The 14,073-nt window shown below is 43.8% G+C and overlaps 1 protein-coding gene across 8 annotated transcripts in view; it reads left to right on the top strand.

The window, feature by feature from the left end:
* The window catches only part of SLC4A11 (solute carrier family 4 member 11), a 124,539-nt gene extending 113,590 nt beyond the window's left edge, over positions 1-10,949 (top strand). For all 8 annotated transcript variants that reach the window (XM_015863019.2, XM_015863024.2, XM_032444207.1 and 5 more), the window contains 3 exons: positions 2,140-2,335; positions 4,414-4,583; positions 7,369-10,949. In XM_015863019.2, coding sequence (XP_015718505.1) covers positions 2,140-2,335; positions 4,414-4,583; positions 7,369-7,432 — 430 coding nt within the window. In that variant the 3' untranslated portion in view covers positions 7,433-10,949. The remainder of the gene's footprint in view (positions 1-2,139; positions 2,336-4,413; positions 4,584-7,368) is intronic.
* The last annotated feature ends 3,124 nt before the right edge of the window (positions 10,950-14,073 follow it).

Below are 14,073 nucleotides of genomic sequence, written 5' to 3'. Positions count from 1 at the left end.
CAAGAGAAGAAGGCAGGCAAAATGTGATGAACTTCAAAAATCCATTACCAAAAGGCTGCCGCTCTGGGCTGTTCCAATCACTGCAGGCTTGTATCTTATTGAAATATGCTGTTTTAATATTTAACTATGATCCCGAGCATTTCGGTTTCCATCATTGCATTCACAAGGAACTTAGCAGCCTTGTATATGCTCTGTTTGCAGATTGTGGACATGTTCTTTTTCCCAAAACAAGAAATGCTTCTTTGGTAGCTTGCCCAAAGACAATGCTGGGGGAGCTCTTCCTGTACGTGGATGGACTGAATCACTTAGTGCATCCTTTCCCTCCTGCTTTACTGCGACACTCAAGAGGCTCATAGTGGTTCTGATGGCACTAAAGTGGTCTGACTGCTCCTTATTGGACTATCAGATTAATCTGAAATAGCCCCTGCAGTTGCACTTAAAGCTTGATTCTCTCTGAGACTTCTGTTCTGCAGTGATGCAGGCCTGGAGGCTGTGCAGATGATGCCAAATAATATCCCCCAGCTGATGTTCCTGTTCTTCCAGAGCTGGTGGAGCAGTTTGCAGATAACAGGGGGGAAGCAGTGCTCCTCCTCTGGCTTCTCAAGGCAATGGGAGGGATGTCCCATTAGGAAACTTGTAAGAGTGTATTTGAAAGGAGGAAGGCTGTGATTTTGACTGTTTAAATCTAGAGATTAGGGAAGAAGGGGGAGTTCCACAGTGGTTAATAACTCCTCTGTCTCTTCTGCACATCCTCTTTTGGTAGTCTTGGATAACATATACAGTCTGCCCCAATGCTCACCAGGGAATTTAAGTGTTTTCCTCAGGACTTGGTGTTCTGTTTGTAATATTTGTTGTTATTCCTTAGGTCTCATGTAAATTCTATGTTATCCATGTGCTAAGAGCAAACCTTGGGCTGTTGTGTTTTCCCTAAAGACAGGTGTGGAAGATTCCATCTTCCCCACAGCATCATTATGTTCTTGAATGCACAAGCAGAACTTCAGATGTTCAACCTGAGCATATTTGAAAGGAAGGCTCTCAATATTGATAGAATTCACTAGGAAGGGAACCTTCTTTAGGACAGAAGGGATTACCAGGTGTCAGCAGTACACAGAAAAGAGGGAAACGTTCTCACAGATCTTGTGCTAATCCTCAGAGTGCTTTGTGTAGAGGGTTAATTCAGAATGACTTGCAGCCACCAGATGATGCCTAGAGAGCCTGTGACAAGAGTTTCACCTATAATAGGGGATTTATTCACCCGCTCGTTCTGTGGATTTATCTTCTAAATATGTGTATACATATAAATTACATTAAGAATCTCCTTTCTAAGTACCCTTGAGAGATGAAGGTTTTGTTTCCTCCCATTGTTTTGGGCTTATTTGGAATGAAAAGAAAACAAAAACGCCTCCTCTCGCCCCTGAGTAGACTCTGAAAGTTGCTGCATGCTTTCCTGTCCGTCTTTTATTCTCGTTAGTTAAAAACTGTTCATCAACTCTATGAAATTTGCATTAGTGAATTACAAGGTCTGCACAGTAGTAGGCAGTTCACAGCATGACTGCAGTAATCCACAGCAGCAGTAAATGTCTTGCTCCCTGCGTAGTGCTTCCAGCATTCCCTCCATGTAAACAAGGAGATCCTCACATACATCAAAAACGTTGACTCCCAGTTGAGAGTGCAGATCCATTTTTTTTTTCTCTTTCCAAGAGGTTCATTAGTTCTTGTAGAAGCCAATGAGTTTTATTCTGGATAAAAGCCAATTGCATATGCGTCGGGTAAATCGAGGGAAGGATTAATGCCCAGAAAGAGGATTCTTGCCTATTTTCTCACAAAGTGCTGAATAGAATTAGTTTAGAGGGCAATTTAGTTCAGGATGGGATCTGTGCAGCTTCAGAGAAGGGGAATTTGGCCTTTCTCCAGGTGCTCTGTTTGAGTTGTGGATTAAGTGCCTGGCCTGGATCCAGTAGAGCTCTGCCTTCTCAGTGTCAGCGTGGGGCCAGAAGTGCTGATCTCAGTGTGGTGGAGATGAGTTTCCCTTTCCTGTGTGGCACGTGTCCTGAGCTCACTCTGAGCCGTGCGCCCCGGTAATAAGCTTATGTGGGTACTGGGGTTCTTCTCCACTAATTCCTGTTTTCCTGCTTTCAGGATTGTGAGCGTGAAGGAGACCCGGCTAACAAGTCTGGTGGCGAACTTCTTGGTTGGCCTTTCGCTCCTACTCCTTCCTTTCCCTCTCCAATGGATCCCCAAACCAGTCCTCTATGGCCTCTTCCTCTATATTGCATTAACCTCCATTGATGGGAACCAGCTCTTTGAGAGGGTGGCTCTGCTGCTCAAAGAACAGGTAATACAGACTGTTGCACTGGCTTGGTGTGGAGTAAATAAGTCATATTTATTACCTAGGGGCCAGCCAGCATCAAGAGCTAACACGGTGTGGCAAGCTGGTGGTGCTGGGAATGGTCTTACCCCCAAATTCACTTTCTCATGAGGCTGATTTCCATATTCCATCTTGATTTCCACTGATTTCCATTTTCCATCTTCCGCCTGCACCTTGCATATCCATTTCACCTTTCTGCAGAGAAGGGAGGGAGCGAAACGTGATGTCTCTAGTGAGTCTGGCTGTCACTGAGACATGAGCAAGATAATTCTTTTGTATTAAGGCAGGTGAACAAGTGAGAGAATAATGCTGTGTCAAGCAACAGAAGTGGCAAGGTTATTGTTAGGTTTGGAAAAGGTGGTAGCTAAATTGTTGAGAGGATTACACCTCATCTCATTCCTTTCAAATTCTGCATAAATTGCTTTCTGTGTTTCCCTGCTGTGAAAGCATTTGAGCTCTCTTGCTTGGAGCAGTGTCTCAGATAATCCAACTCCTTTCAGTTTGCTTCAGGATTGCTCTAGAACACCTTTCTCCAGGTGGGTAGGAATGAGTGCATGGGTGGAACCAGGAGAGCTGTGACCATTGAAATGGCCTCAAATTGTGCCAGGGTAAGCTTAGGTTGGATATCAGGTTAAGCACTGGAATTGGCTCCCCAGGGAGGTGGTTGAATCACCATCCCTAGATGTGTTTAAAAACCATTTGGATGTGGTGCTCAGGGCCATGATTTAGCAAAGGGTTGTTAGTTAGGGTAGCATGGTTGGGTTGTGGTTGGACTTGATCTGTAAGGTCTTTTCCAACCTGAGTGATTATGATTCTAGAAAGCATTTTATACTCCAAATGACTTGCAGTATTGAAATGCTTCTGATGTGGAATGAAAACAAATCTGGAAATCTGCCTTCAAGCCATCTCTGTGACAAGTGCATTAAGGCCCTAGTTGGCAGTGTGGGCTGTACCTAGGAGCAGTAATGAGTCTCCAGCTCACCTCTTCTTATGTAATGGGTCAAGGGCTTAGCAAGCCTGGTGCTTCTGTTAATCTGTCTTGGTCTCTGATTTTACATCTCAGAGGTTAAGACTGTGAAATCTGGGTAAAGATTACCTTTGTCATGTTGATTTTTTTTTTTTATGGAGATTGAGTAGTTATGTGGTTGAATAGTGATATTACTTCTGTTTTAATACAAATTCTGTGGAATTTTCCAAGCAAAAAGTAATCTTAAGTATGGAACTCTCACTTTTGTGGAAACCTTTTAATGAGTCATGGCACAATCTGAATCCATTGAGTCTGTATCAGTGCCAGCAGACAGTCGCTCATACTCTTCATTGATGTATAGACAGTGAGTCAAAGCCTGTGCTCAGACATGAGCAAGTAACTGTCAGAAGAAACCGCGAGTAATATTTAGCCTATTAATGTCACTTTTTGCTCTTTCTTAATAACAGTAGTTCATATAAGTGGAGAATCATGGCAGTTGGAGTCCAGCCTCTTTCAGCTCCTCTATAATCTCAACTCTTGCTGTTCCTATACCAAGGTTCAGGTGGAAAATAGGACCCACCAGGGCAAGCATGATCTGATCAGCAGGAGAAAGGCTATACAATAATGCAGAGCTGGGTTTCAAGTGCAGAAACAAGTGGTGGGGGCTGCTGGATGAATATTTCTGCTTCCCATCACCCTCTGCACACACCCCCCTCAGGCACTTCATGTGTTGCTGCAAAGCCCTGATAATCCTACTCAGGGGAATCTCATTACTGTACTTATCAAGATATTTTCTTGCGCTCCAGATGCTCCCTGAGGCAGTCTTCATTGTGTGTTATTTCTCCCCTGGGTTTCTCATGCCCAGTCATCTTCGGTGTGTTGTTGCCAATGCAGTCAGTTTGTTGTACGATTTAACCCTACAGATCTTACGTTCAGCTGTTGAACACATGAAGGACAGTTAATGCACAGCATAGTGTAAATTGGCGTCATTAAAACCCTTGTTTTGAAGCCCACACTGCATCCTGCAGTCACGAGTCCGGGTTGTTGCATTTCTGAGATGTCATTCTTCTCTTCCCAGACTGCTTATCCTCCGACACATTACATCCGCAGAGTGCCCCAGAGGAAGATCCACTATTTCACAGGCTTGCAGGTCCTGCAGCTCCTCATTCTCTGTGGTTTTGGCATGTCACCGTTGCCCTACATGAAGATGATCTTCCCTCTCATCATGATAGGAATGATCCCAATCAGGTAAGAAACTGTTGGCTGTATTTTTTTCCCATGTCCTATGCTGGTCTTCCAGCTGTTGGAAGCCTGAGTGGTTAAGAAGGACAAATAGTGCTCTCCTGAGTAGATGATGGCTTGAGGAAGAATAGCACAGAGAGCCTTTGACTTTACTGACATTAAGTGTTGTGCGAAGAGATGTGGTCTGGTTAGTCACCTAGCTGGCAAAGATGCACCTGGGTCTCCCTTTGCAGTGCCTGAGTTAGAAGAGCCCCATAAGGATCATCATGTCCAACCCCTGAAAGAGAATCATTGAAGTTGAATTTTTTCCTAATGTTCTTTAAGTGACTGTTCATCATTCTTCCATTAAATCATTCATGCTTTCTTCTCTGTTCTTTAGCTGTAATGAGAAGCCATAATAAGATCTTGGACGGAACAGATCTCTTTCCAGTCTATTTGATTATTTTTAGGCCTGTATGGCATCCAGTGATATCTAGTTGTCTTTGAGCTTGCTGTGTTGGAGGTTTTCCATCTGATATAGAAGCTCAGGTCTCCTGATGTGATAATCTGCAAAGGCAGTTATTATGGTGGCAATCCTCTTGGCTGGTGAAGCTGGGCTCAGTTCTTTCCAAAACAAAAGCAAATGTCAGCTGCCATGGCTTTCAACAGGATCCCGATTAGAGCTATTTTGGCAGGTTATTTGAAGATGAACCAGACAGTAGAAAGCACTGAAATGATTGCTCCTATGGTAGGAGTCTCTCTCCCCTCATTCACATAAGTGGTATTTGGGATGCCTGGTTGAATGGCATCTTGGAATTCCCTGCTCTTGTGGGAATTCTGAGCCTCTGCAGAGTATCTCAGTACAGAAAAGAAAATCCAGGGTGTTCTTACCTAAGTCATAGAATCATAGAATGACTTGGGTTTGAAGGGACCCCAAGAATCATGCATCTCCAACCCTACTTGCCCACAGGCAAGGCCACCGACCTCTACACTTAATACCAGATCAGGCTGCCCAGGGCCCCATCCAACCTGGTCATGAACACCTCCAGGGATGGATGGAGCATCCACAGCCTCTGGGCAGATATAAATATTTAGTTAATGTATGTAGTTATAAGGTAAATTACCATGGACAGTGCTGTGTCAAAGAACCTGAATTTTTCAAAAAAGATAGGTAATTTAATGGTGCAGATACATCTTTTTTTGAGTAAACAAGGCACTGTCATCTTATGCTATATCTGTTAAGTCATTCCTCTTTCCAGAGCAGCTTTTCCAAATAGCCTTTGTAATTAGCCCTGCTGCTAAGGGGAAAATGATACTACCCAGAATGGAAACTTGCTCTCTGCTTCCTTCTTCTGAATTCCACATTGCCTTCATGCAATGTCTGTGGGCTCCAGCTGGGAAGGCTGCACCATGATGCATAGCTCTGTAGCAAATAATGACTTTTTCATGAAGATCTGGCACTCTAAATTGATGAGGCAGAAAAGAAGAAATGCACTTTAAAAGAAAAAAAGAAGCAGAGGGAGGAAAAGGAGAGTAGCCAGGGGTCAAAGTCGAGAATCAAACCCAGCTGAGTGAGTCACAGCTCAGTGTCCCATCCAGCAAACTTGCCATATGGTTTGCTTGTCTCAAGGCTGCATTCCCTTCCTTCCAACTGCATTAAACACATGCTTTGCATTGTCATTCGTTGGGTCCAATATTTTTCCAGTGTCAGTGTGAAAAATAACTGATTTCAGTGACTTTCAGTAATGGTTTGTTGAGAGAAAATGGGTTTCCAAGTATTGAACCAAAACTGTAGGGTGTCCAGTTTTTGGTTACACTCCTATCCCTGCCCTGGGGCATACTTAAGGTTGCTCAGAGAGGAAGAATCTCTTCTAAATTCTTTTTCTGTGCTTCCATGGATCTCAAGCATTTTATTTCATGGCAGGTTAGTCCAAGCAGGTGGGGTGTTTCTCAGCAGTGAGTGCTGTTTGGGATCTCTTTTCTAGCTCTTGAAAAGACCCTTCAGCTTGTAAACTGGCTTTCTAGTACTATGCACTGTTAGAACAGCTGAAGAATCGCTTCTTTCTTAAGCAAGAGAAGTATCAAACTACAAATACGCAGTAGGATCTGATGAGAGCACCCTCCTACCATGTTCTTAGTGGCTTTTTCTCACCCAAATACATTCATTCATGAAGATGTTTGTGTTCATAAAAATTACACAACACACACCAAAATAGAGGAAAGTAGGGGAATAGGGGAATCATAACCTCCATGATCAAATGGATGTGAAGGGCCAGGTAGGTGTGAAGCTTTACCAACAAGCTGGAATGTCACTGCCCTGCTCAGCCTCTTGATCTCAAGTCTTGATGTGTTCAGTGCTTGTTAAAAGACTGACTGAAGCTGCTGGGTTCCTATTGAAACTTCTTCATGGGGAGAGCTGCAAAGAGTGACCTGGTGTACTTGGAGGACTGAGGAAGTGCAAGAGAAACATCCCTTGTATCCTGTATCCTGGCACTTGTGCCAGCCCTGTAATTTTGGGAAGGTTTGTTCCTGTGAGCTCTCAGTGCTTGCTGTTGAAAGTGTTGTACTGGATGTAAGGCTGCACCAGGTATGGTTTGTGTATTGGAAAACCACAGTAAAAGTGTTTAAGAAAATAGAAACAGGATATAAACAGTGACTTCTGGATGAGTAATCCATATACTAGCAAGCTGGGGACAGCAGGAAGCTATTGCATGCACAAAACAAGAGCATGTCTGTGGGTCAGACCTGGGACAAACAAACAAAACACTTAAGTTAAATAGGCTCTAATTCACTCTCTCTGGTTCATTCTTAGGTATAACCTGCTCCCGAGAATCATTGAAGCCAAGTATTTGGATGCTATGGATGCAGAGCACTAAACAAGATCTGCTGCATGTGGAGCTATGAGGATGGCTCTTTTGGAGTTAGATGGATGGAGCATCTTTGCTGAGGCATAGAACAATCTATCTGCAGTTCTTTCTTTCACCACTTTCTTTCTGCTCTAATATGGCATTGGTAATGCACATATCAAAGACCAACTGAGCATTGAAGTGTCAGACCAAAACAGCCATGGACTTGGGAGGCCAGTGATTGCTTGGAGCTGTGAGGCAAGCAAGCTCGATGGAAATGCCACTTCTCACATCCTGAAACTGGAAACCCCAAAGAACAGCATGCCATAGAGTTGGAGCATGCATTCAGAGTTGTTGTGTGTTCCCTTGTTTGAGGGGTGGGGGAGAAATTCCTTTTGTATGCATCATGTCCCTTTTTTCCAAAGCACTATAAGGACAACAGCTGACCCTTTTACAGGATGACAGTCCTATTTTGGCCTTTGAATTCTATTTCCTATTAATCCAGTATTCCCATATTGGTATTCCAGGTGGGATGGCCTCATGGTAAACTGTGTCAGGGGAAATGTCTGACTGTCTTCTTCAGACTCATTAGCAGGAGGGTCGGAAACAAGTTAGTTTGTACCAATACAACCCACAGCTTTGGATGAGTATTTAATTCCTACAGATGACCTGGAAGCATTCAGCAGTTGGGCTCACATGGGTGATGTTGGTGGAACTGCATCTGGGTCTGAGCTACTTGGGAATTATTTGGGCTCTGTCTAATTTTACCACTTGGTAATCAAACACAGAAGTGTAGTTTTGCACAACTGCAACATTTTTGCTCGCACCGGGTGTCAGATGCTGAAACTCAAAGGGCAGTTGTGTTAACGATTGCATATACATATGTACAGTAGTGCCTATGTGTACATATATACATATGGATTTGTGTATATATTTTGCATAGATATTCAAATAGGCCTGATTCTTTCAAAAAATATCTGAAGTGTTTTGTGCAATCAGTGTTACCTGTGGTGTCTTGACCATATTCTTGTTCTCTGCTTTAGTGCTGCTTTTCCTTATTTGTTGTACGGTCACTTGTTTTTTTTTCCCTCTGAACCTGTTTGTTTACTGGTTTTTTTTCCACATTTCCTTATTCAATACATTTCTTTGCTTTCCTCTTCCCATGGCTCGAGACCTTCATCATTCTGTCTTGATGGTCTGATACGTGAATTTTGCATTTAGTTTTAATGTATAGCATGCAGTGAAAGTTCTCCTCCTTCTCCTAATCAATATTTGTTGGTCATTTCATTGTTTCTGTTCTGTAACTAATCTCCAATTTTTTCCCCTCGCTCCCAGACATTATATTATATTTCTGGATGAATCTAACTTCTGTAGTCTTTTATACTTCAGTTTATTTAATTTTGCTTGTACAGTGGTCAGTTTCCTTATCTGAAGTACTGTGAAACCAGCTGCCCTTTAGTTCAATGCTTGCCCATTGCTGCACGCTACAGATTGCAGGTAAAACTTCAAGAAAAAGTGGAGTCCTGAAGATTAAAAAAAAGCTTTCAAAACAGCAAAAAAAGAAATGAGGAAAGGAGAAACTGTTTTGTGAATTAGCAGAGATAAATGTTGCTTGCTTGCTCGGTTCCCTACAGGTTGGGCCTTTCTCTGCATGATGAGGAAGGCCAACTTTGTAACGAGGGAGGAGAGCTGCAGAGAAAACCTCTCAGCATATGATATGAACAGGCTCAAGCCACTGAAGATTTGGTGTCTTTGTGCTAAATATCAGGTGGTATTTCATCTCAGTGTAGTTGCCTACAGTTAAAATGTGTGTGTAAAGGTTTATTTTCTTCTGGAATCTCTTCATCTTAATGAAAGAGGGCATTAAATGTGCTCCCAAGAGTATGCTCTTGTGGGCATGGTCACTAATGTCCCAGAGCTATCACAGGGAAAGCTTTCAGCCTTCACAGCAAGCCAAGCAGCAGGGAAAGCCTTCATATCACAGCCCATTCTCATATGAATGCTGAGAAGGCTCCAGGTCAGGGTGACACTCCAGTAGATGAAAGCAGGTAACCATCACACACTGGGCTTTCGGTTGGTCCAGAAGGCAGCAGGAGTAACTCATGTGATGTCTGACACTAAGTGCAAAATCTGTGCATGGTTTCTGACTGCCTTCATCAATATTTTGTAGGTTTTGAGTCATTTTTGGTGGTGAAATTGCTGATGTCTGTTACCAACATGTAGAAAGAGAAGGTGAGCAATCAGCAAACAGGATTTTGGGGACCTTGTAAAGGTAGTAAAAGCATCTCTGATCTCCAGTCAACAGAACAGGATGACAGCAACAAATACTTATTGTGAAGGAGCAATTGCACAATTAACAATGCTTAAATCTGTTGTTGTGTTTTTTCCTGTGGATGTTAGATTTAACCAGAACTAGAATGCGAAGCATTAACTTATGGTCAAGTAAAATGTTACCTGCAGGTGTCCTGGGAGTATATTGCAGGTGTCTCAGCTCTTGGCTGGGAGAAGTCACCCTTCAGGGTAGTTTGAACTGTACTGTGGATGCTGTGGTTGGAAAGAGGAGACAGTGTGCCTGCTGGGATGTACCTCTGGTCTTATGTGAGGAAGAACAGAGGTCCTGGATGAAATCCCCCTTCAATACAGAGCAGCTGAGATGGGCTGGCGTGCAGGTGTTGCAAGAAGCTTTAATTTAGAGATGCACCCTCCAACCCTCTGCTCCCAAGGACCAAAAGGGGACTATGACAACTTGAAAATGTCAATTTCAGAGTCAAACTTAGTTGAAGGTCACTTAAAATTCAGATGGCTGGGGAGGTGTGTGGGGGGGGGAGGAAATAACCATCACAATTATTGGGTGGGTTTTCATTGCTGTTGCTTTACCAGTATGACTTCAGCATTTGCATTTTCTCAGCATCCCTAAGGTTCTGTTTCGCAAAGTTTTCTTTCTACAGAATGCACGGGCCAAAGAATCAAGTGATGGGGCTGGTTTAGCCTGTGTGTTTTGGACCCGTGTCTAAAGATGTGGGTAGCAGAGAGATGTGAGGCTACCAAGGCCTCGTGGCTGTCAAGGGGTCTCAATAGTCCTGCAGAGGATTTTCCTTCTACAAGTACCTTTTCTCTTGTTTGCTTCTGGTTTTGCTGATGTATGTGTAAGCGTCTCCATGAAGTAGGCTAGTTAGGGAAGGGAGGGACTGTTCAGAGTCGATCGAGCACTTTAATACTTCTGTGAAGGTTAAGACAGTTAGAATGTAAAAGAAGTTTTATTATAAGCTCTTTATATACGCACAATGCTATGTATAACTGTTGCCAAAGAGTTGGGTTTGAAGGATGTCGGTAGATATTGAGAGAGTCCGTGATGCTCACCTGGAACCACAGAGGTCATTGAATGCTTCTGAAATAAATGGATTTTTGGGAGTTATCTTCTAACAGTTGCCAAAGCAATGGGGAACTGGGAATAGAATAAACTTCTCAAATTTGTAGTTTTTGATCCTTGCACTGAATGTAGGAGCTAGAAATTAGCTTGATAATTAAAATTGGATTTATACCTGAATAGTTTTGTTGGTCTGAGACTCATTTTGTTGCCTTCAAAGATGATGTTGATGCACTGATGTATGGAAATAGTTGTTTCTCTGTGTAAACGAAGGGGAAGTTGTTGAAACATGGACTGCTGAACAGGCAATATAGCACTTTCTGGATTGCTTAGGAAGCAAGTCTGACAGCTTCACTAACGACAACCCCCTACATTCTCTGGCATCAACATTTGAAGCTATTAATAAACGTCAAGCTCAAGTCAGATGATGTATCAAGGCATCATTGTGGAAGGATAGGAATGGAGTGAGTGAATTCAACTAGTTTTGTACCATCTGGTGAAGTGTTTCAAGATGAATCCAACAACTGTGGGATGTGATGCACGCTTCAGGATGACCCATGTCAACAGGGATGCTCCAAAAACAAGTACGGTAGATGATCACACACCCATATACTGTGGTTCCAAACCATTATTCCCCAAAGGTCCCCATCACTAACTGAACCAGAAGACTGAAACGACTTGTGAACTGCATGTTGTATTTCCCTGCTTCAGAAACTGCTGCTGAACTGTGTTCCTCTGCGTGGAAAGAAGCAAAACAACAACAAAAACACATGAAGTTGGTCAAGAAGCTTGCAGATGTTGGAGGGGACCTGAGACATGCTACGTCACCTCAAGCTCCTTCCACTTGGATGCTTAAAGGGTCACAGGTTAGGATCTGCTTTATGGGTCGGGACGTGCCCATGTTTATCCTTAATCGTATTCGCTGTTCTCTGTATTCATCCTTTGGTGATGCTCTCTGGCATCCCCAACTGCAGGAATGCTGCCAAAATGCTGAGTGGGTATTTTTCTCTGGAGAACTGTGTTTGAGCAGCAGCGTGGCAGCGTCTGCTCCCTTGGGGCTCGCTCTGCCATAATAGGCAATTAGGAAGGATTTGTAATTGTCCTGCTGTTGTGTGCTGTCTTCTGCATCTCTTTAGTTGATTACTTTATGGCACAGTGTTCCAGTTGGGCTGTCGTCTTTTTTCATCTGTCAAGCTTCCAAAACAACTTAAATGGGCAGTATGGGTGGGGTCTGCCCAGTTTTCTATCTGTGCTGAGGCCTGTGGATGTTAGAAGAGAATAGTCTTCTCTAATTGTTTTCATATCTAATTAAGGCATTTAAATACCAACCCTGACCATTATACTGCTGGCTCTAGTCGCAAAGAGCGAGCCATCAATATGGTGTAAAGAGCAGACATACAAGGGAGTTGCCTGAGCACATGCTTAAGAACTACAAATTAGCACTTTCCTTTTCAGCTTTTGTGTGTTTTCCTTCCAAGCAAAGACAATCCTTGGCTGTGACTCCCTCCCTTGTAGAAAACTCTGCATGAGCTCGGATCGCTTGGCACAGTTCTGATGCAGTGTTAAGTATTAAGAGCTTGTCCCAAGGGACGGTGCTGCCTTCTGCTCCCCATCTGCATCTCTGCTGCAGAAATCTGCTCGCAGGAGGAGGGGGGCATCTCTGCCCTCCACGTGGCACTTCTTGCTGCTACACAGAGGCCATCAGCATCCCTTGCTTTGCCTGAGGTGGGAGCCCCATATAGCATGAAGCAGCTGCAGAGCACAGCAGCCTCTGGAGAGTGAGGAACCCATCGTGCTGTTGACCCCTGGAAGGTCTCAGCCTCGTGCATTTGGTGGAGCTGCTCTGGTTCAATGAGTCAGAGATGGCTTTGTGCTCTGTTAGAACATTCAGAAGTGTTTAGTCTCTGGTTTTCTCCATCCTCTTCAATGATGTGGGGCTGTACCTTTTTCCCCACGTGGGAATTACCCTTAAAAACAGGAATTGTCTTAAAGTAAAGCAGCTGGAAACCCTCCCTCCTACAATGTGCAGTGCAAACCAAACCCCTTTCCCCTTGGTTCCACCTGAGGAAGGGGCTGCATCTCATGCGCATCCTCATTTCTCCCCCCATTCTGCTGTCAAAATTAATAAGGTTGGAAAAGACCTCTAAGATCCCCAAGTCCAACCCCAATCCATCCCCACCACATCCCTCAGTGCCACATCTCCTGCTGCATGGCACATAACTGGTTAAACCCCTCTGGGTTTGGTTGGTGTGTGGGAGGTTTCCACCCCAGGTTGCTGGGGGACTATTGTAAGCGAGGGGAAGCACACACGTTCCTATTTACGGAGATAGGACCTATAGATGTTGCACTTGCTAAGTATGCTCTCAAAGCGCATGCCTCTATCTAGTGTTGATTTTACAGTGGGGTGATTTCTTTTGATAAGAGTTGCTTGGGATGTGAGGGTTGGGGGGAAGGTGGGAGGTAAAGGGAATTCCTTTACTGTGTAAGGAAGTTGTATTTAAAAGCAAAATAAAAAGAAATATACTGTTTATATATTTCTACTTCGTGCCTAATCGGTGTCCCTTATTTAACCTTCAGCTCTCAGCACAGCCTGGATCTTTGTATGTATTTCATTGCTTATTTGCGGGAATCCCTATAGCTGAGATTAATTCTGTAATCCCCAGCGCTTGCAGCATTTGAGCATCTCAACTGTGACAGTGAATAGATGCATTATCTTGTAGGTAGGAGGATGGGCAGCCTAAGTGGGGTTGCTTCATGCCTTATTGGGCAGTCCTGGGTGGAGACAGGTGTTGGATGTGATGATCCTTCATGGGTCCCTTCCAACTTGGGGATATTCTATGGTTAATGGGGAAGAGTAAGAAATAACTGCACCTTTCAGCTGATGTGCTGCACTGAGGGAGTCAAGGCCTGGCTACCATTGCCTTTATAGCTCTGACTTTGTTGGCATTGCCCAAAATGGAGACAAGGAGTAAGGGGTGATTTCCAACCACCTGTACTCCCTCTGCAATGAGCAGAGACACCCACAGCTCCATCAGGTGCTCAGAGCTCCATCCAGCCTGACAGGGGTGACATTGTGATACTGATGTACTGACAGCTGGGCTTGATGATCTTAGAAGTCTTTTCCAAGTGTGATGATTCTACTAAAGCAGGCATTCCTGCAGTGATAACCTACCAAAGAAAGCCTGGAAGCCCTGGTCTGAGGTGAGGGGGCAGAGCTGGATGTACTTCCTGGGTTGTCAAAGCCAAATGCTTTGGATGATTCTGGTGGTCCAGCATGATGTTCTTCTATGTGTGAGGTTGCAAT

The sequence above is a fragment of the Coturnix japonica genome, chromosome 4 (genome assembly GCF_001577835.2).
Source record: "Coturnix japonica isolate 7356 chromosome 4, Coturnix japonica 2.1, whole genome shotgun sequence".
NCBI lineage: Eukaryota > Metazoa > Chordata > Aves > Galliformes > Phasianidae > Coturnix > Coturnix japonica.
The sequence above is the reverse complement of the archived record's forward strand: the minus strand, read 5'-3'. Positions and strand labels throughout refer to the sequence as shown.